General features: G+C 39.0%; 1 protein-coding gene across 11 annotated transcripts in view; it reads left to right on the top strand.

Annotated features, from left to right (window-relative positions):
• LARP1B (La ribonucleoprotein 1B) overlaps window positions 1-22,034 on the top strand; it is a 146,906-nt gene that overhangs the window by 28,338 nt on the left and 96,534 nt on the right. For 9 of the 11 annotated variants that reach the window (XM_055111823.2, XM_057302155.2, XM_063603897.1 and 6 more), the window contains exons 6-9: window positions 302-445; window positions 648-813; window positions 7,475-7,619; window positions 16,580-16,754. In XM_055111823.2, the coding sequence (XP_054967798.1) occupies window positions 302-445; window positions 648-813; window positions 7,475-7,619; window positions 16,580-16,754 (630 nt within the window). Of the gene's footprint in view, window positions 1-301; window positions 446-647; window positions 814-7,474; window positions 7,620-16,579; window positions 16,755-17,324; window positions 21,371-22,034 lie in introns of those variants that run through there. The other 2 variants (XM_057302156.2, XM_008976709.4) reach the window with 1 other exon arrangement.

Here is a 22,034-nt window from a genome sequence, read left to right on the forward strand (position 1 = left end):
AACTTCTTGAATCTTTAACAGCACAATCTTAATAAAACTATCTCTTTACCTTTCTAGTATGTTATTTTACTTGTTAGAATGTATTCTTCATGTGTCAGTACCTTTTAGGCTCTGTTTTATGCTAGAGATATTTTTGATAAATTCTTATTGGATCTCTTCAGTTTGTATCCATCTGAAAAATGCCTGGCTACTGTTAATTAGTTACAAAGTGGAAGAAGGTGGCTATTATGTTTTCATAAAGACAATCATGTTATTTTACTTGGCAAATCGAAGTATATAAAAATATTTTTATTTTTAAAAGGTTGGAAGCGAGATAGAGAAAAAAGAGATGATCAAGATGACGTTTCCAGTGTGAGAAGTGAGGGTGGTAATATCCGAGGTTCCTTTAGAGGTCGAGGAAGAGGCCGAGGACGGGGAAGAGGACGAGGCAGAGGAAATCCTCGATGTATGACATAATTTTTGTTTCGTTAAATTAGATAAACTTTGAAAAAAATAGAGCAACTATCCTCTATTATGTTTTAACTAATTTTCTTTGTCTGATAATAGATGGTTTTATGTTTGTTAACCTTTGAAGTTCTTCACTTTATCCGTAGTAACTATTTTTTTCTAATACGTGATTACCTTTCTTTTTCTTTATTCACATCAAGTGAACTTTGATTATTCATATGGTTATCAAGAACATGGTGAAAGGACTGATCAACCATTTCAAACAGAACTTAATACCAGTATGATGTATTACTATGATGATGGTACAGGTGTACAGGTGTATCCTGTGGAAGAAGCGTTGCTTAAAGAGTATATTAAGCGTCAAATGTAAGTGGATGTTTGATGTAAGCAGACGGGATAGCAAAATCTGTTGCAATATGAACTTTAATGTCATTGATAATGAATATGCTATAATTTTTTTTTTTTTTGAGACAGAGTCTCTGTTGCCCAGGCTGGAGTGTAGTGGTATGATCTTGGCTCACTGCAACCTCTGCCTCCTGGGTTCAAGTGATTGTTCCGCCTCAGCCTCCTGGGTAGTTGGGATTACAGGCACACGCCACCACACCTGGCTAATTTTTGTAGTTTTGGTAGAGAACGGGTTTTGTCATGTTGACCAGGCTGGTATTGAACTCTCGGCCTCAGCTGATCTGCCCACCTTGGCCTCTCAAAGTGCTGGGATTATAGGCGTGAGCCACCGTGCCTGGCTGTTTATAACATTTTTAAAGCTACTTATTTGTAAAGGTTGGAAAATGTTAAAAATTATTTTGATTATATATTTTTAGGGAATGTGATTAAAGTAGGTATTTTAAAAATTTTATATTTGGTTTATGTTGTTTATATAAGTCTCCTGGCTTCTATAGTATTTAGATATTTTTCTCCTTAAAGGAGATTAGGTAAAATGTTATTGCATAATATGAATAAATATAAGACTGTAAAGCTTCTCTCTATATACTTGAAATTGAACAAGTAAAATTTGGCTTATTATTTGCCAATAGGTGTTTATATTAGAATTTCCAAATGAACATAAATAAAAAATGGTGGTATCTTTTGATTTTCTTCTTAGCAATTGACTTCTGAATTCTTAAGTTTTTTTTATCTTCTAAGTTTTTCTTTGTGACACAATTAAATGGGGACTACCTTATATTTTAGTTCAGATTTCTTACTCTAGTTCTCATAGTAGTTGCTTTCTGGGTACTGAATGTGAAGTCAGGAGAATATTAGTTCTATTTTCTGAAAGAAAAAACAAACCCTATGCATATTAGTATTGTATAGGATATTTTGCTTATTTATATAGTATGTTTTTATAGAGGCAAGAGAAAAATGTTGCCAAGCAATTTGCATAACCAATTTGTTAAAACTTGAAATTTTTCTCTCCTTACAAGGTGAAGTTTTAAAGGGCTATTTTTGAAAGGGCATAGGCATTTTAAAATCATCTGTTTTTCCAAAATAAAATAGACTCTACTCTGTTACTAGAAAATTTCTTTATCATCATCAGCCAGGCACCTTCCTGGGTTGCCTTCATGGTGGATCCAATTTGCTTACAGTGTGGAGCAACTTGTTTATATTGTTCTTGCTTCTTTTGTTACAGTTGATGCAAACACTGAAGAAAAGGGCCTTTTTATGGGCAGAAAGTGCTTGACATGTGGCTGTCAACTTCATACCACTATTACTGTCTTTTTTGTAACTTTTGCTGCCAAGTCCCTTCTGAGACCTGACAGTGGACATGCAACTCCATGTCAGGATAATCGGCCTCCAGTGTGCTCATACAAGTGAGGGAGGAGCAGAGCTACTTCAGTGTTGACAAAATTTCTGATCATGCAGTGTAGAATCCAGAGCCTCTAAGGTAGGACTTGATGATGTCCCTAGGACACTGAGCAAAATGTCAGACATGGCATTGGTCATGCCTCTTTTTTTGTTGTTGTTCTAGCAGTAGGGATTTTGGCAAATGTTAGTAGAGCACTAGGTTTAGTGTGGCTTATTATTATTACCATTCTTTGATTAGTGGAGATGTGGCTTTGAAGGAGTCATGCTTTTTACTTTGTATTATTTGGTTTCTAATATATAGATAGGCTGATTGATTGAGGTTTTGATTTTATTTTTGAGAAGTCACTAAAAGTTTTCCTGGCCAGGTGCGGTGGCTCACGCCTGTAATCCCAGCACTTTGGGAGGCCGAGGCGGGCGGATCACGAGGTCAGGAGATCGAGACCATCTTGGCTAACACAGTGAAACCCTGTCTCTACTAAAAATACAAAAAATTAGCCGGGCGCGGTGGCGGGCGCCTGTAGTCCCAGCTACTCTGGAGGCTGAGGCAGGAGAATGGCGTGAACCTGGGAGGCAGAGCGTGCAGTGAGCCGAGATAGTGCCACTGCAGTCCGGCCTGGGCAAAAGAGCCAGACTCCGTCTCAAAAAAGAAAGAAAAAAAAATGTTTTCCTGACACCTGTGGAAAAATGATGCAAAATGTATTGTAAAGTATGAGGCCTAAATGTATTCAAAATGGTTGAGGGGTTTTTTTTTAAACTTTTTTTTTTTTTTTTGAAATGGAGTTTTGCTCTCGTTGTGCAGGCTGGAGTGCAATGGCACGATCTCGGCTCACTGCAACGTCCGCCTCCCGGGTTCAAGCAATTCTCCTGCCTCAGCCTCCCGAGTGGCTGTGATTACAGGCATATGCCACCACGCCCAGCTAATTTTTGTATTTTTAGTAGAGACGGGGTTTCATCTTGTTGGTCAGGCTGGTCTCAAACTCCTGTCCTCAGGTGATCCACCCACATCGGCTTCCCAGAGTGCTGGGATTACAGGCGTGAACCACCGTGCCTGACCTTTTTTTTAAAAAACATTTTAAAAACTTTTTATTGCAGTCTACTTTTTTTTAACTTTTTAAAAATTTTTTTGAGATGCTAATTTTTGTATTTTTATTAGAGACAAGGTTTCACCACGTTGGTCAGGCTGGTCTCGAACTCCTGACCTTGTGATCCGCCCTCCTCGGCCTCCCAAAGTGCTGGGATTACAGGCGTGAGCCACCACACCTGGCCTACTTGTTTTTAACATTTTAAGTGAAAATTTGTATTAATTGTTTGTGATGTCAGCATTAAAATGTAAAGATCTTGGTTATTTCTAGCTGTGATAATCTCTCTTGGCACTCAGATGACAGCACTCTGATAGATTTGCAGATCTTTAGAGGTTTTTTCCTTTTTTCTTTTTCTTTTTCTTTTTTTTTTTTTTTCTTGAGACATTGTCTCACTCTGTCGCCCAGGATGGAGTACAGTGGCGCAATCTCGGCTCACCTCAACCTCTGCCTCCCGGGTTCAAGTTCAAGCAATTCTCCTGCCTTAGCCTCTCGAATAGCTGGGATTAGAGGCACGTGACACTGCGCCCAGCTAATTTTTGTATTTTTAGTAGAGACAGGGTTTTGCCATGTTGCCCCGTCTGGTCTCAAATGCCTGAGCTCAAAGTGCCTGGCCAGGACAGTTTGTTATTGATTTAGGGAAGTTCACATCTCACAGCTAAGAACAGTTGTAACTTGTAACTAAATCAAATGTCTTAATGTCTGAAATTTTAGAATTTTTTTTTTTTCTTTTGAGATGGAGTTTTGCTGTTGTCACCCAGGCTGGAGTGCAATGGTGCAATCTTGGCTCACTGCAACCTCCGCCTCCCGAGTCCAAGCGATTCTCCTGCCTCAGCCTCCCCAGTAGCTGGGATTACAGGCATGCAACACCATGGCCGACTAATTTTGTATTTTTAGTAAAGTCGGGGTTCCATCATGTTGGTCAGGCTGGTCTCGGATTCCTGACCTCAGGTGATCTGCCCGCCATGGCCTCTCAAAGTGTGGAAATGACAGACGTGAGCCACCGCACCCTGCATGAAATTTTAGAATTTTAACACATGTATTATGTATCTGCCACATGCCAGACACTATGAATAAGGCTTTTGAGGTGTAACAACCATCAGAATCTTCATTGCTTTAAGACTTCAGTGTTTAAAATTTTTTCCTTTAGTGTTTAAAAAGAGTAAATGAGGCCAGGGCATGGTGGCTCACTCCTGTAATCCCAGCACTTTGAGAGGCCGAGGCAGGTGGATCATCTGAGGTCAGGAGTTCGAGACCAGGCTGGCCAACATAGTGAAACCCCGTCTCTACTAAGAATACAAAAATTAGCTGGGCATGGTGGCACACACCTGTAGTCCCAGCTACTCAGGAGGGTGAGGCAGGAGAATCGCTTGAACCTGTGAGGCGGAGGTCGCAGTGAGCCGAGATCATGCCATCCCACTCCAGCCTGGGCAATAAGAGTGAAACTCCATCTCAAAAAAAAAAAAAAAAAAGTAAATGATTTACTAGTGTTACTGAGTGAGATGTCAGTAGTATTTCAGTAGTCTTTGAGAGAGCTTTGCACTCTGACAATTGGGTAAATATCAAACTATTAAAGGAAAATTTGGATATTTACATTCTTAAAATAAGTTGATTTATTTTCTTCCCCTTCAGTAAAAGGTAGCTGAAAACCAGTTTCCAATTATAGATGCCTTTTTTTCAAAGATAGAATTTGGCCCATATACTTCAAGGGCATCTTTAGTCACTGAGTTTTATACCCCAAAATGTGAGCTGGTTTGTTTTCTCATAACTTGTATTCCATGTTTGAAAACTTTCTCTGTGATTTGGAAATAGTGTGGGATTATTAAACTGTAGGCCCCATCATCATTGATGTTATGTATTTCTTTTGTATCATTCTTCTCTATATTTTCCCGTTTGTCTTCTTCTCTGTCTTTAAAATCCTCATACTCTCATTTATATATATGGAGGCTATAATTTTTTTTTTTTTTTTTTTTTTTGAGACGGAGTCTCGCTCTGTTGCCCAGGCTGGAGTGCAGTGGCACGATCTCAGCTCACTGCAAGCTCCGCCTCCCGGGGACACACCATTCTCCTGCCTCAGCCTCCCACGTAGCTGGCACTACAGGCGCCCGCCACCTTGCCTGGCTAATGTTTTGTATTTTCAGTAGAGACAGGGTTTCACCGTGTTAGCCAGGATGGTCTCGATCTTCTGACCTCGTGATCCGCCCGCCTCGGCCTCCCAAAGTGCCGGGATTACAGGCGTGAGCCACCGCGCCCGGCCTATGGAGGCTATAATTTAAACATGTATTTCTCTCTCTTTAACCTTTCCTATGGTGTGGATAAACATGTATTTCTCAAAGGCTATTATTAAATGTATTGTGAATATTATCTTTATATCTTGGGATTTGTAGTAACTGATCATACTGACAGTTCATCCATTTACATTTCTCTCGGAAAGGTTAAGTGGGTTTGTGTTTTTCAAGAGAAGATAAAACATCTAATCATCTTCTATATTTTTGCTTCCATGTGCCTCATGGTGTCAAGGATATTCCTTCTTTAGCTATATTCTGTTCACCCTTAATGTCTTTCTTTTTTTTTTTTCTGTGTGAGATGGAGTCTCGCTCTGTTGCCCAGGCTGGAGTGCAGTGGTGTAATCTTGGCTCACTGAAAGCTCCGCCTCCCAGGTTCACGCCATTCTCCTGCCTCAACCTCCCGAGTAGCTGGGACTACAGGCGCCTGCCACCACACCCGGCTAATTTTTTGTATTTTTAGTAGAGACGGAGTTTCACCATGTTAGCCAAGATGGTCTCGATCTCCTGACCTCGTGATCTGCCCGCCTCAGCCTCCCAAAGTGCTGGGATTACAGGCGTGAGCCACCATGCCTGGCTAATGTCTTTTATTATTGTTTTTAGACAGTCTTGCTCTCGCCCAGGCTGGAGTATAGTGGCACCATCCCTGTTCACTGCAACCTCTGCCTCCTGGGTGCAATTGATTCTCCTGCCTCAGCTTCCCGAGTAGCTGGGATTACAGGCACCCGCCACCATGCCCAGCTAGTTTTTGTATTTTAGTAGAGATGGGGTTTCCCCATATTGGTTACGCTGGTCTTAAACTCCTGATCTCAAGCGATCCACCCACCTCAGCCTCCGAAGGTGCTGGGATTACAGGCGTGAGCCACCTCACCGGGCCACCTTTAATGTCTTATGGTCTGTCTATCAAAGAAAGAAGCATGGAGAACTTGAATCATTCAAAATATATATGTGCACATATGCCTGTGTGTTCACTAAGTTTTTTTTTTTTGTTTTTTTTTTTTGAGATGGAGTTTTGCTCTTGTTGCCCAGGCTGGAGTGCAATGACGCGATCTTGGCTCACTGCAATGTTTGCTGCCCGGGTTCAAGGGATTCTCCTGCCTCAGCCTCCTGAGTAGCTGGGATTACAGGCATGCGCTACCACACCCGGATAATTTTGTGTTTTTGGTAGAGACAGGTTTTCTCCATGTTGGTCAGGCTGATCTTGAACTGCCGACCTCGGGATCCACCCATCTCAGCCTCCCCAAGTGCTGGGATTACAGGCAACAGCCACCGCACCTGGCCATGTTCACTGAGTTTTTAACTAAGAATTGTGCTGGTTACTAGGCTTCAGAAGTATTAAACATGTCAGTACTTTGTCAATTTAGAAAACAAAATGAACTACTTTTCTGTATGCGAATTTGACAAAGGATACTTCCAGTATACCACTCTTCTCAGCGACTGGGAAAAAGGTGGAAGGCATTATGCTAACATGGGATTAGCTTTGTTATCTAATGCTTAAATGAAACAAGTAGAAGTGGCTTTGTAAAGATTTTCATCTAATTAACTCATTAAAATCAATTATTGAACTATTTTAAGGTAAAATGAGCAGCTTAATTCTTTATATTTAGTGAAGCTGATCTAAATAGAAGTTATTAATTTTTTGGAAAATAATATTTTAAGTTTAAGAGAAATTATTAATTCAGTGGGGTTTTTTGCTATCTTATATGTTTACCCTATCTATGTTGTATTAGAGCTATACATATTGTTAACCAAATTACAATATTTTCATGTTAATGATTGGTTTTCACAGTTAATGTGGGAGCAATAGAAATATTTATTTCCTACTAAATAAATGGATGAAATTCTGATTTCTCTTTACAGTGAATATTACTTCAGTGTAGAAAATTTGGAACGAGACTTCTTTCTTCGGGGAAAGATGGATGAACAAGGTTTCTTGCCTATTTCCCTGATTGCTGGTTTTCAGCGTGTTCAGGCTCTCACTACAAACCTTAATCTCATCTTAGAGGTAATTGCTCATTTGATGAACAATTTGTACTTTCTGCTCAAATTTCCTTTGTACCTAAAACTTCTCTGAAAAACAGAGTACTAAAAACAGACAATCTGTAGTTGCTTGAGGCTCAGACAGCATTCCATGATGTTTTTCTGTTTTGTAAAACCTTCATAAATGTCTAACCTTGGAAACCTCTGAAAGTATTGCTAACGATGTTACTATGTATTTTCTCCTTCCCCTCCCCCTCAATTAGTCAACCTATTTTAAACCTGATCCTTCAAACTTTAACCCTTTTGAACATCCTTGGTCCTTAAAACTTCTTCAGGGCTGGGCGTGGCGGCTCGCACCTGGGTGATAGAGTACAACGGCGCAATCAAACACAAATTTCTTCAGGTTACTGTAAAAAAGCATGTGTACCTGTATGTATATATATATATATATATATTTTTTTTTTTTTTTTTTCTTTTTTTTAAGACAGTGTCTCACTCTGTTGCCCAGGCTGGAGTGCAGTGGCATGATATCGGCTCACCACAACATCCGCCTCTCGGGTTCAAGCGATTCTCCTGCCTCAGCCTCCTGAGTAGCTGGGACTATAAGCACGCACCATCATGCCCGGCTAATTTTTGTATTTTTATTAGAGACTTGGCTTCACTATCTTGGCCAGGCTGGTCTCGAACTCCTGACCTCGTGATCCGCCCACCTTCGCCTCCCAAAATGCTGGGATTACAGGTGTGAGCCAGCACTCCCAGCCGTTCCCACTTATTGAAAGGCTAATTTAAAATAGTCCTTCTGGCTGGGCATGGTGGCTCATGCCTGTAATCCCAGCACTTTGGGGAAAAAAAAAATCTCTCATCTGGCCTGTTTCTAGAAATGCTTTCAACATCTTTTTTTTTCTAGCCAATTTCTTTCCCTACACACAACTCTTGGTAACCACAATCACTAATCTGCTTTTTCTTTTTTTTTTTTTGAGACAGAGTCTCATTCTGTTGCCCAGTATGGAGTGCAGTGGCACAATCTTGGCTCACTGCAACTTCTGCCTCCCAGGTTCAAGGATTTTCCTGCCTCAGCCTCCCAAGTAGCTGGGATAACTGGAGTGCGCCACCATACCCAGCTAATTTTTGTATTTTTAGTAGAGACAGGATTTCCCAATGTTGGCCAGGTTGGTCTTGAATTTCTGACCTCAGGTGATCCACCCCCCCTTGGCTTCCCAAAGTGTTGGGGTTATAGGTGTGAGCCACCACGCCTGGCCACTAGTCTGCTTTTTATCCCTATAGTTTAGCATTTTCCAGACTATCATAAAATTTTAAAAGTTGTAGCCTTTTGTTTCTGATTTTTCACTTAGTATTGTGCTTTTGAGATTCACCTATGTTGCATGTAGCAGTAGTTTGTTCTTTCATATTGCTGACTAGTATTCCATGGTATGGATATACCACAGTTTATCCATTCACTTGTTGGTGGACATTCAGATTATTTATGGTTTTGGAGAGTGTGAGTAAAGCATGAAGATCTTTATAGGGATATATATATATACACACACACACATATATATACGTGTATATATACATACACACACGTATATATATATATATATATATATATTTCTGTTGGATAAATATCTAGTATTGTGATTGCTGGAAAGTATAGTAAGTATATGCCTATCTTTATAAGAAAATGCCAACCTATTGTCCAAAGTGGCTTTACCATTTTGCATTCCCACGATTATCTATAGGACTTGTTCCTCAGCCTTATCATTGCATATATTGTCAGTTTTTTGAATAATAGATATATAGTGGTTTCTCATTGTGGGTTTTTTATTTTTTTGGGACAAAGTTTCAGTTTTGCTCTTGTTGCCCAGGCTGGAGTGGAGTGCAATGCCATGATCTTGGCTCACTGCAACCTCCACCTCCCGGATTCAAGCAATTCTCCTGCCTCAGCCTCCCAAGTATCTGGGATTACAGGCGCCTGCCACCACGCTCAGCTAATTTTTTAATATTTTTAATAGAGACGAGATTTCACCATGTTGGCCAGGCTGGTCTCGAACTCCTGACTTTCAGGCGATCCATCCGCCTTGGCTTCCCAAAGTGCTGGGATTACAGGTGTGAGCTGCCGCGCGCCTGGCCTGATTGTGTTTTTTTGTTTGTTTTTTGAGACAGAGTCTCTCTCTGTCGCCCATGCTGGAGTGTTCTGGTGCGATCTTGGCTCACTGCAACCTCCGCCTCCTGGGTTCAAGTGATTCTCCTGCCTCAGCCTCCCAAGCAGCTGGTACTACAGGCGCACGCCACCATGCCTATCTAACTTTTGTGTTTTTAGTAGGGATGGGGGTTTCACCATGTTGGCCAGGATGGTCTTGATCTTTTGACCTTATGATCTGCCCGCCTCAGCCTCCCAAAGTGCTGGGATTACAGGTGTGAGCCACCACGCCTGGACTCATTGTGGTTTTAATTTGCATTTCACTAATGATTAAAGTTGTTAGCAGTTTTTCATGTGCTTTTTTGTCTGCATACCTTATTAGTGGAAATGTCTGTTCAGATTTTTTATTCATTATTATTGAAGTGTTTTTTAAAAGATAATTGTATGAGTTCTTCATTCTGGATACAAGTCCATTATGTATTTTGCAAATATTTTTTCCTAGTTTTTGTCTTTTCATTTTCTTTTTTTTGTTTTGTTTTTTTGTTTTTGTTTTTGAGACAGAGTCTTGCTCTGTCACCCAGGTTGGAGTGTAATGGCGTGATCTCAGCTCACTGCAACCTGCGTTTCCTGGGTTCAAGCGAGTCTCCTGCCTCAGCCTCCCGAGTAGCTGGGATTACAGGCGCCTGCCACCATGCCTGGCTAATTTTTGTATTTTTTAGTAGAGACAGGGTTTCACCATGTTGGTCAGGCTGGTCTCAAACTTCTACCTCAGGTGATCCACCTGCCTAGGCCTCCCAAAGTGCTGGGATTACAGGAATGAGCCACCGCGCCTGGCTTCATTTCTTAACAGGCTTCTTTGAATAGCAAGTTTTTGAACACGTGTGCTTCGTGTTTTAAAAATCAACTACAGGGCTGGGCGCGGTGGCTCATGCCTGTAATCCCAGCACTTTGGGAGGCCAAGGCCGATGGATCACTTGAGGTCAGGAGTTTGACACCAGCTTGGTCAACATGGTCAAACTCTGTCTCTACTAAAATACAAAAATTAGCTGGACATGGTGATGTGCCTGTAATCCCCGCTATTTGGGAGGCTGAGACAGGAGAATTGATTTTACTATAGTAAAGTCCATGTTTTGAAAATAATGTAAAATAAAGATTTGTTGGTGTATAATTAATGATTCTTGGTTTCATGAAAATAATTACTGTAAGCAATGTCATTATTGCATTTGTTTATAGATAAGTATATAAGGTTTCTATATATTGTAATTAACAGAGAAAATTAGTTTTTTTTTTTTTGCAAAATTTGCTCTTAGAGCAAATATTATGATTCATAGTAGAATGAGTTTATTTATTTACTTATTTATTTATTTTCATTTTTTAGTAGAGATGGAGTTTCACCATGTTGGCCAGGTTGGTCTCAAACTCCTGGCCTCAAGTGATCTTCCTGCCTCAGCTTCCCAAAGTGCTGGGATTACAGGCATGAGCTACCGCTGCCGACATTAGAATGAGTTTATTAACTGCTGCCATTGTGCTATAGCAAAGTGCTGTAGCCAACTCAGCTGCCGTTTTTTATGAAGTTGTTGCCATTTTTTCCCTGTCTACTTCTGTATGAATGTAGTTGTAATTTTATTATTGTATGCCTTTTTGGTCTGTTTGTAGTCCCATTAAATCCTCAAGCACAATTTTAAGATCATTGACATTTTGTTTTTACAACCTACAGCAGTAAGGAAGGATTTTTAAAAGGAAGCTTTGAGCTACTGTTATGGTTAGCACTGATACAGTAGCTAATGATACAGTAAAAAATAACACCACTATTGAAAAGCAGAAACACATAAGCATAGCAATTTAGAAGAACATAAGTCTGCATTCACTTAACATTCATTATGCACCTACCATTTGTAATAGTAGGAAAGGTGTTCTTTTTCTGTTGAGAAAGTAAGGCTTCATTAGGCATTGCAGTGTTAACATATCAAGATCATGGACCTATGAATATGTCCCTTGTAGCTCTGTGACTATTGTCAGTGTCCTGAGACAGTAATATATATTTCCTAGGGTTGTCATGAGGATGAATTGTGTTAATGAAAGTATCTGGCAAATGTAGTAAGCTCTAAATAAGTAAGCATTTGCTATTATTGTTAGTCTTAAACGATGTCTTTCTGTTGATAACTCCTTTATCTTCATGCATTTCATTTTAACCAGCTTCTTCCCATATGTATTTGAATATGCTCAAGTTTTTCCTTTCTTGAAAAACTCTCAAGAGAAGCAAAATACTTTAGCTGATACCCGTATCTGCCCTGGTAGAGTATGCAAACGCAAACCAAACTTGTTGAATCTGATTCTTCTCCGCTCATTTATTTTTTAGCTTACTGCATTCTCGATGTCTTCCCCATAATTGAAAGCTTTTTGTGTCTTCCATTTGTTAGGGCGAATTGATCTTGGTTCTATAGCTTACCAGTTGTATAACTAAGCAATTAACATAATATCTTCATGCTTCAATTATCTTGTTAAAATATAGCAAATAATACTTAAGCTATAATAGAGTATGAGGATTTAGAGGAATAATTAATATAATATCAGCCTCAGAACTGTGCCTGCTACTTTCATCTCAAACCTTGTTTTCTAAATTGTCTGAACTTGTGGTTCCTCAAAACTTGTGCTCTTTTCTTTTTATCTCCAGGTCTTTGCACATTCAAGTCTTTCTCTTACTACCAGGCAGTAAGAATGCAACATCTATGTATTCCGGCATTGGTAGTTATTCATAGTAGTAGGTCTGTATCATTAAGAAAAGAACCAAAATTAATAATTAAAGTCAGTTAAAACCTCAGATACTGGAAAATACTGATGTACCCAGTAACTCATTGTTTAGGAGTTCAGGATTACCAAGGCTTGGTTTTATAACTCTGTTTCTTCTAGGTCTTTACCTTAATTTTGTGCATGGTGTAATTTTTATATGATCCTTTTATGGCCTGAGTGATGAATGTTTCACTTTCTGTGTTCTTCATTTCCCTTTTACATTTATTATTTCTAAATAGGAAATAAATTACACAAAATTCAAAACTCAAAAGGGTATATGGTTATCTTCCAGTGATTGTCCAAGGAAAAAAAAGGTATATGGTAAAATTTTTTTTTTTTCCCATTTTTCCACCAACAATGAATGAATTACCTGCCTTGGTAGTGGTCAGTGTTACTTCTTTCTTGTGTCTTCCTCCTGAGATAGTTTGTTTATGTAAGAGAATACTATGATACCTTACTACATACAATGTTTGTTATGCCCCTTCCTCTTTTTTTGTTTTTTTTTTGAGACAGAGTCTCACTCTGTCACCCAGGTTGGAGTGCGGTGGCATGATCTTGGCTCACTACAACCTCTGCCTCCTAGGTTCAAGCGATTCTTCCGCCTCAGCCTCCCGAGTAGCTGGGATTACAAGCGCCTGCCACCACGCCTGGCTAATTTTTGTATTTTAGTAGAGACGGGTTTTTGCCATGTTGGCCAGGCTGGTCTGGAACTCCTGACCTCAGGTGATCCGCCCGTCTCGGCCTCCCAAAGTGCTGGGATTACAGGTGTGAGCCACCGCGCCTGGCCTCCTCTTTTTTTATTTTTTATAAAAAGCATATGTTGGAAGAGGCTTTAGTAGCTGTACATAAAGAACTTTGAGCTTTTCATCCCACAAGTTTTTCTTTAAATATTTTCTTTTAAATTGAGGCATAATTTATACATTATTATTATTTTATTTATTTATTTATTTTGAGATGGAGTCTCATGATCTGCCTGCCTCAGCCTCCCAAAGTGCTGGGATTACAGGTGTGAGCCACCGTGCCTGGCCTTTATACATTATATATTGTAACTCATAAGATTAGAGATGATTTTTTTTCCTATGTATACGGTCAGGTAACTGCCATCCAGATTAAGATACAGAACATTTTCAAGACCCAAGCAAGCTGCTTTCTGTACCCTCCTAGTCAGTACCACTGCTCTCCCTTTTAAGAGGCCTCTCTCCTGTTTTTGAACTTCACATAAATGGTGTTATGACTTTTATGTCTGATTTTATTTCTGAAGTTATTTCTGTGAGATTTATTCATATTGGTGTATAGCAGTTGTTTACTTTCTGTTTTTTGGTAGTTTTTCCATTGTATGAATATAACAGTTAATCAATCTTTCTTTTCTTGCTTTCTTCCTTTTTTTTGAGACCGCTCTCACTCTGTGGCCCAGGCTGGAGTTGTACTGACCTGATCTTAGCTCACTGCAACTTCCACCTCCCAGTTTCAAGCGATTCTCCTGCCTCAGCCTCCCGAGTAGCTGGGATTACAGGCACCCACCACCAAGCCTGGCTAAGTTTTTGTATTTTTGGTAGAGACAGGGTTTCACCATGTTGGCCAGGCTGGTCTTGAACTCCTGATCTCAGGTGATCCACTCACCTCGGCCTCCCAAAGTGCTGGGATTACAGGCTTGAGCCACCGTGCCCGGCAACAGTTAATTTTTCTGTGCTCCTATTGATAGACATATTTGGGTTCTTTCCACTTTGGGTCTTTGATGCTACTGTGAACGTTGTCATAGATATTTCTGGGTGAACATAAGCATTTATTTTCCTGGGAAACTGGTGGGTAACAGGGCATAAATGTGTGATTACCTTTTGTAGATACTGCTAAACATTTTTTTAAAGTATCAAACCAATCAAAACCACCACTATTGGGAGTTTGACTTGCTTCACATTCTAACCAACACTACTAGCAGTCTTTTTCCACAACTTTACTTTGGAAAATTTAAACATATGGGAAAGTTTCAAGGAGTTTTGTTTTTGTTTTTTTTTTACATTCAGGGATAGATAATACATGGTAAAATACAGCGATCTTAGATGTTCACTGTGAGTTTTGAAAATTAAACATAAGCATTACCCCAAGCAAGATGTAGAATATTCTAAAAACTTCCTTCATGGCTCTTTCTAGTCAGTGTCACACAGCCTCTCCAACAACTTTTCTGATTTTCATATCATAGATTAGATTAGTCTGTTCTTGGCATTTGTGTAAATTGATTTCTTCTGTCTCTGAGTTCTTTTCATTGGTAGTTTTCGACATTCATCCATGTTGTTGCAGTGGTCTGGATGCTGGGCATACTGTTTGCTACTGGGGTGTCATTGCTTCTAGGTCTTTCAGTGGACAAAATGAGGAAAATATATGTTGGGAAAAATACACTGATTTTACTCATCGAAAGCTTTCACCATAGGATTCTTTCCTATCTTTCTCCATTTTATATTTCAGACTCCCTTCTCAAAGGAGTTTCATTTAAAATAAGTCCTAATTGTAATTTAAAGGAATCCCCAATTATGGCCAGGTGTGGTGGCTCACACCTGTAATCCTGCATTTTGGGAGGCCGAGGCGGGTGGATCATGAGGTCAGGAGTTCAAGACCAGCCTGGCCAACTTGGTGAAACCCCGTCTCTACTAAAAGTACAAAAAAATTAGCCGGGTGTGGTAGTGGGTGCCTGTAATCCCAGCTACTCCGAAGGCTGAGGCAGAGAATTGCTTGAACTTGGGAGGCAGAGGTTGCAGTGAGCCAAGTTGACAACACTGCACTGTAGCCTGGGTGACAGAGTGAGACTCCGTCTCAAAAAATAAAAATAATAATAATAAAAAAAGAAATGCCCGGTTATGGAAAATATAACTTGAGAGTTAAGTACCATACTAATATTAAGAGCAAGAGTAGGTTCTTTTTTCAAAATCTGTTCATTTCTGAATGGATAATGTTCTTTTTTTTTTGAGATGGAATCTTGCTCTGTCTCCAGGCTGGAGTCCAGTGGCGCCATCTCGGCTCACTGCAACCTCCAGCTCCCTGGTTCAAGTGATTCTCCTGCCTCTGCCTCCCAAGTAGCTGGGATTACAGGCACATGCCACCATGCCCAGCTAATTTCTGTATTTTTAGTAGAGATGAGGTTTCACTGTATTGGCCAAGATGGTCTCAATCTCCTGACCTCGTGATCCACCCGCCCCAGTCTCCCAAAGTGTTGGGATTACAGGCATGAGCACCTGGCCCGGTTAATGTTCTTAATTATATACAGCATGTTCTCCAGCTAAAATGTAGTGGGCTTTAATTTTTATAAGTTAATGTACATATAACTTTATATTGTTTTTATATTATACATTTTGTATTTATCCTAATTTCTAAAAGGTGAGTACGCCTGTATTTCAGTGAGAAGTTAAACCAATAAGGATTTAGTTTGTATCTTGAAGAAATTTTGGCCTAGTTTTGTTTTATCCTTGTAGTACATATTGGGGAGGCACCTTTGCCTAATGGCTAAGACTTTTAGTTGTAGATAGATAGTGGTTTGAGTCCTGGTGTTGTCTCATACTAGATCTGTGATCTTTGATTAAGTTTATTTCTTTGAGCCTCAGTTTCCTCATCTATATGTAGGGGTGATACCTTCTTTATGAGGTATTGTGAGGAATCATGAGTACATGTAGTACTTATTATTCAATAAATTGTGGTAATTATTACAATAATAAAATGCCTACATTTTATTTGGTAATATTTTAATGGAAGACAAGGAAATATGAGAGAGAGAAGAAAATAGTAAAAGTCAATTTGCTTCTAGCTGATTCAGTATTCCTTAAATGACTGTTCTAATTGTGAAAAATATATCATCTGAAGTTAAATAAGTGGGAGATCAGGATATTTGTTACCTTACAGGTGCAAATGATTTTAAAACTTGTGTTCTATGTGGTTAACTTATGGATTTTTTAGAATCTTAACTGCAAATTAGTTTGCTAATTTCAGATTTTCAAATTTTTAGGTTCTTAGAAGTATAGCACAGACAGTGAAATAGCTCATAATTTTAATAGTTCAATTTCTGTTAATAGGCACTGAAGGATAGCACAGAAGTAGAAATTGTGAATGAGAAAATGAGAAAAAAGATAGAACCAGAAAAATGGCCAATTCCAGGCCCTCCTCCACGCAGTGTGCCACCAACAGACTTCTCTCAACTGATTGATTGTCCAGAGTTTGTACCAGGCCAAGCCTTTTGCTCACATACAGGTAACATCTTTTCTTCTAGAGCAAACGATGTAACAGTGGGTTATTTGGTCCAATTTACTTACTTATTTATTTATTTTTAGTTTATTTAGATTTGATAGGAAAATTAAAGCTAACTGAAAGACTTTTGATATCCCATTTTGTATTCATATTGCCTCACTCACAGAGTTACAAATTAAATAAGGATTTAAGAATTATGAGGAAAGCTGTCTTATGTTTCTTGTTCTTAAATTATATGTGTACTTTGTCATGTATGGAGTTTCTATCTTTTATTTTTACTAAATAACTGTAGATATGTATCGTTTTCCCCTGTAAAATTGGAATAGTATGATTGGATTATTCTAAAAAGGTCTTATACTCAAGAGTGGGGTAGTCTTCCTTTAATTTTGTTACCAATATGCTTTAATCTTGTCTTGGAAAGATAAAATGACCTACATTCTAAATCAGAATTGGGGTTCTGTTTAATTTGGTTGTGTTTAGAATTTCCAAAAGATTTAATGTTAATAATTTTTTCCTGGATCATTTTTAAGACATTCCCTCTTGGGAAAAAATGTGTGCTTAAACTTTTTTCAGTCAGGGTGATGATCTTCTGAAGCTCTTGGATGTCATTTGATCGGAATATGCAGTGGAATAGGTGACTCACTGAAATGCCTTTATAAATACTGGAACAAATCCTGCTGCAAAAATGAAAGCGATCAGACTGTCTTCTGTTCAAGAATGTCTATTCCCACCTCTTGGTGGAGGAAGTTGGGCCAACACTGCAGTGGAGATAACCACCTTTGCGATAATGAGAGACAGACCAGAGGACTGCTACTCTTTTTATAGGAGCTGCCTATTTCTGTGTAATTGGCCTGGGCTGCATGGGCTGCTTTTATTCATGGTGGGAAAGTTAATTATTATTATTCTGGAAATACCGCAAGATTATGTTTTCTGTTTCCAGGGTTATGTACTTGTGTCCAGATGAATAAAGCAGAAAAAGAGGGGATTGAGTAGCATTTCCCAGATTCTTAAGTACTTTGCTATTCGATTTGCCTTTCAGTGTAGTGTACATTGTAAAACTCAGATATTGTCATGATGTTTCACTTGGACATAAGACTTATTAATGTGGACACTTAAGGGGTAAGGAATTTAAGAACTGGATGAGGTTATTTCTTCCTTTACTCTTCAAAATGTATTTTTGATACATCAGTATGAGAGGACGTCCCATCAACAAAGCATCGATGATGGACAGTCTCACACTATTTTTATCATATGTTTCTTTGTCAGCCTTCTGCTTCTAATCCCAGTAAGCAACTTGGACAGGCATTTTAAAAGCTGAAGAAAAGTGACATTATTTTAGCTAGTGGTTTTTAATTTATTTTTTGTTAAGATATAATGGGTGATTATATAAGTTAGATTTATTTATGATATCAACTTGGGTCCAAGATGATAGTTTTAGCTAGCTTATGAACATTGGGTTCACAAGGCATTGGGTAAGTTAGATAAAATAGCATATACTTTCTCTGCAGGGTAGGTAAGATAGGTCAGTCAAGTTGGTAATGCCTGTCCATTAACCATTTATGCATACTAATAAAATTATAAGAATAAAATCATAATGTCGTACATTTTTGTGTTTTTTAATATACACTCAGATGCATGCACATACATATTGTCTGAAACAAGCCAGTATATATTAAAATGTCAAATTTTAGGTTATTTAGATTATATATCAGAAACTAGATGGTTAATGAAGAAATATAGGAAGATGGAGGGTTCTTAGAATTATGCTGATTCACATTAGGTCATAGGAATAAATATGTAAATCACCTCTTTCCATGAATTCCCAAATTTCTGACCTTAATAATTTCCTAGTGATAAGAAAGCCTAGTTTCTTTAAGTCAATGGAGAGTAGTATGTCACCAAAAATTTGAAGTGGAAATAGAGATAAGAAGCATAGACTGTGCTTATATGTATCTATGAGTAGAGAAAAGTAGTGAAACTATATATCATTTTAATCTCAAATTTGAAGACCTTAAAATTTTAACAACATAACTCTTTATGATTTCTGAGGGATTTGTATGGTAAAATATTCTAACATAATTGGTCTTCTTCATCAAAGAGATTAAAATTTCTATTTTTTTTCCTATCTGGAGGTTGAATTTTCTAATAGGGGTTGAACTGAGCAGAAGTCTACCTTTATGCACCAGAAAACATTGATTATGGGAATGGTAAGATTACTTCTGAAACATAGGTTTTGCAGTTTTATGGATATTGTTAGTATTTTACTATTAACTCTTAAATGAAAGGATTTCATTCATCAGAATTGAAAGGTCAGGTACCTGACAATGTTGGGTTTTTTTCTTTTTTTAAATTTTAATAATCTTCACAAGGGCACTGTAATGTAGTGTTTTTCTTTCTTTTCTTTTTTTTTTCCCTTGACTCTTAGCACCACTCAATGAGAATTTTAAAAAGTGCCACGCATAAAATATATAATCCTTTTTTCAGGAAACCTTTTTAATTACCCAGAACTGTGATCCTCCCAAGGTACAAAAAAAAAATCATACCAGAGATGAAATGTATATGGTGATTTATCTTTGGAGAGTTCAGTTGATATTTTTGTTGTTGTTGAGACGGAGTCTCACTCTGTCGCTCAGGCTGGAGTACAGTGGCGCAGTCTCGGCTCACTGCAACTTCCGCCTCCTGGATTCAAGCAATTCTCTTGCCTCAGCCTCCCGAGTAGCTGAGATTACAGGTGTGTGCCACCACGCTTGGCTTATTTTTGTATTTTTAGTAGAGATGGAGTTTCACCATGTTGGTCAGGCTTGTCTCGAACTCCTGACCTTGTGATCAGCCCACCTCAGCCTCCTAAAATGGTGGGATTACAGGCGTGAGCCACTGTGCCCGGCCACTGATAATTTTCAGTTAATAAAAGCAGCAAAGATAAATTTTCTGTGTTCTTACAAATTAAAACAAGTATTAAATATATGTATCTAAATTTTTTTTTGTTTCTAAGTAGTTTAATATCAGGTAATCTAAGTCATTTAAACTCATTTTGTCTTGGAAGATTAGGGGTTTACTATTACCCTTAATCCGTTCAGATGTATAGTTTGAAGTCTTTTCATTATTTAAAAAAAAAAGATGCAGCAGACCACACAGAGCATATATATAAATTAATTATGAGGTTAACACGTTTACGAGTCTTATTCTAAGAATTGTACGTTTTCTTGTCTTACCCAAATTCTTTAGTGTTTTAATGTCATTTCATTTCTAAGCATATGTGTTGGCGGATATATTGAAATACTTTACTTCCCAGTAGAAGTATTTAAGCATAATTCAAGCTTAAATAACATTTAGAGATAATTTTATAACAGGCATCTGAGTGTGGGGGTGTACGCCTGTAGTCCCAGCTACTTGGGAGGTAAAGTTTGGAGGATGCTTGAGCCCAGGAGTTCCGAGGCCAGACTGGGTGACATACCAAAAACTCATAATTTTTTTTTTTTTTAAGAGATGGTGTCTTGCTCCGTTGCCCAGGCTGGAGTGCAATGGCACAATCTCTGCTCACTGCAGACTCCGCCTCCCAGGTTCAAGCAATTCTCCTGCCCCAGCTTCCCGGGTAGCTGGGACTACAGGTGTGTGCTGCCACGCCCGGCTATTTTTTTGTATTTTTAGTAGAGACGGGGTTTCACCATGTTGGTCAGGCTGGTCTCGAACTCCTGACTTCAGGTGATCCACCTGTCTCGGCCCCCCCAAAGTGCTGGGATTATAGGCATGAGCCACCGAGCCCAGCTCTTCATCTACTTTTAAGGCTTTATTTAGTATGAACATTGATAATTCATAGTATTAGAAATAGAGTTCTCTGGGCCAGGTACAGTAGCTCATGCCTATAATCGCAGCGCTTTAGAGACTGAGGTGAGAGGATTGCTTGAGGCCAGGAGTTCAAGGCCAGCCTGGGTAACAAAGTGAGACCCAGTCTACAAAATATATGTATTTTTATGTTGACTGGGTGTGGTGGTGTGCATGTGTAGTACTAGTTATTCAGCAGGCTGAGTTGGGAGGATTACTTGAGCCCAGGAGTTTGAGGCTGTAGTGAGCTATGATCATGGCACTGTACAGCTGTAAGAGGCCCTGTCTCTTTTTTTTGTTTTGTTTTTGAGACAAAGTCTTGTTCTTGTCCCCCAGGCTGGAGTGCAGTGGCTCACTGCAACCTCCGCCTCCTGGGTTCAAGTGATTTTCCTGCCTCATCCTCCCAAGTAGCTGGGATTACAGGTGCCTACCACCACACCTGGCTAATTTTTGTATTTTTTTTTTTTTTTAGTAGAGACGGGGTTTCACCAGTTGGCCAGGCTGGTCTTGAACTCCTGACCTCAGATGATCCGCCTGCCTCGGCCTCCCAAAGTGCTGGGATTATAGGCATGAGCCACTGTGCCCATCCTCTGTCTCTTAAAAAAAGTTTCATGTATGGTTCATTAAAAAGAAAAAAAAAAGTGTTCTCTGGAGTTAATATTTTTCCCATTCCTATAACTAGACAATGTTCATCCAAAGCTTGTATTTCACTTGTACTTTTTTTGTGAATGAATTGGTGATATATGTAATGTTAATAAAGTTACAGAGCACCACTGTCCAATAAAAATGTGAGCCATATATATAACTCTAAAAATTTTAGTATTCTTAAAATTATAAAACATGAAACTAATTTTAATATTTTAAATAGATATTTTAATTTAACTTAATAGATCCAAATGTTATATGCTCAGTGTAAAAATTAATGGCACTATTTTTTTTAGCAGGGTTGGGAGTACCTGGTCTTTAATACCTGGTGTGTATTTTACTCTTGTCCTGAGCATGTTTCAGGACTAGCCACATTTGAAGTGATAGATAACTGCATGTAGCTAATGCCTACTCTATTTTTTTTTTTTTTTTTTTTTGAGATGGAGTCTTGCTGTGTCTCCCAGGCTGGAGTGCAATGGCGTGATCTCAGCTCACTGCAACCTCTGCCTCCTTGGTTCAAGGGATTCTTCTGTCTCAGCCTCCCAAGTAGTTGGGATTACAGGCACCCACCACCACGCCCGGCTAGTTTTTGTATTTTCAGTAGGGATGGGGTTTTGCCATGTTGGTCAGGCTGGTCTCCAACTCCTGACCTTAGGTGATCCGCCCACCTCGGCCTCCCAAAGTGCTGGGATTACAGGCATGAGCCACCACGCCCAGCTGTGCCTACTGTATTGAACAGCACAGCTCTAGAGCTTTTCCTGTTATGAAACAATATATAGTCTTTTATAAATAATACAGTAATCTAGTAGTTGAGTC

This window comes from Pan paniscus, chromosome 3 (genome assembly GCF_029289425.2).
Source record: "Pan paniscus chromosome 3, NHGRI_mPanPan1-v2.0_pri, whole genome shotgun sequence".
NCBI classification, from domain to species: domain Eukaryota; kingdom Metazoa; phylum Chordata; class Mammalia; order Primates; family Hominidae; genus Pan; species Pan paniscus.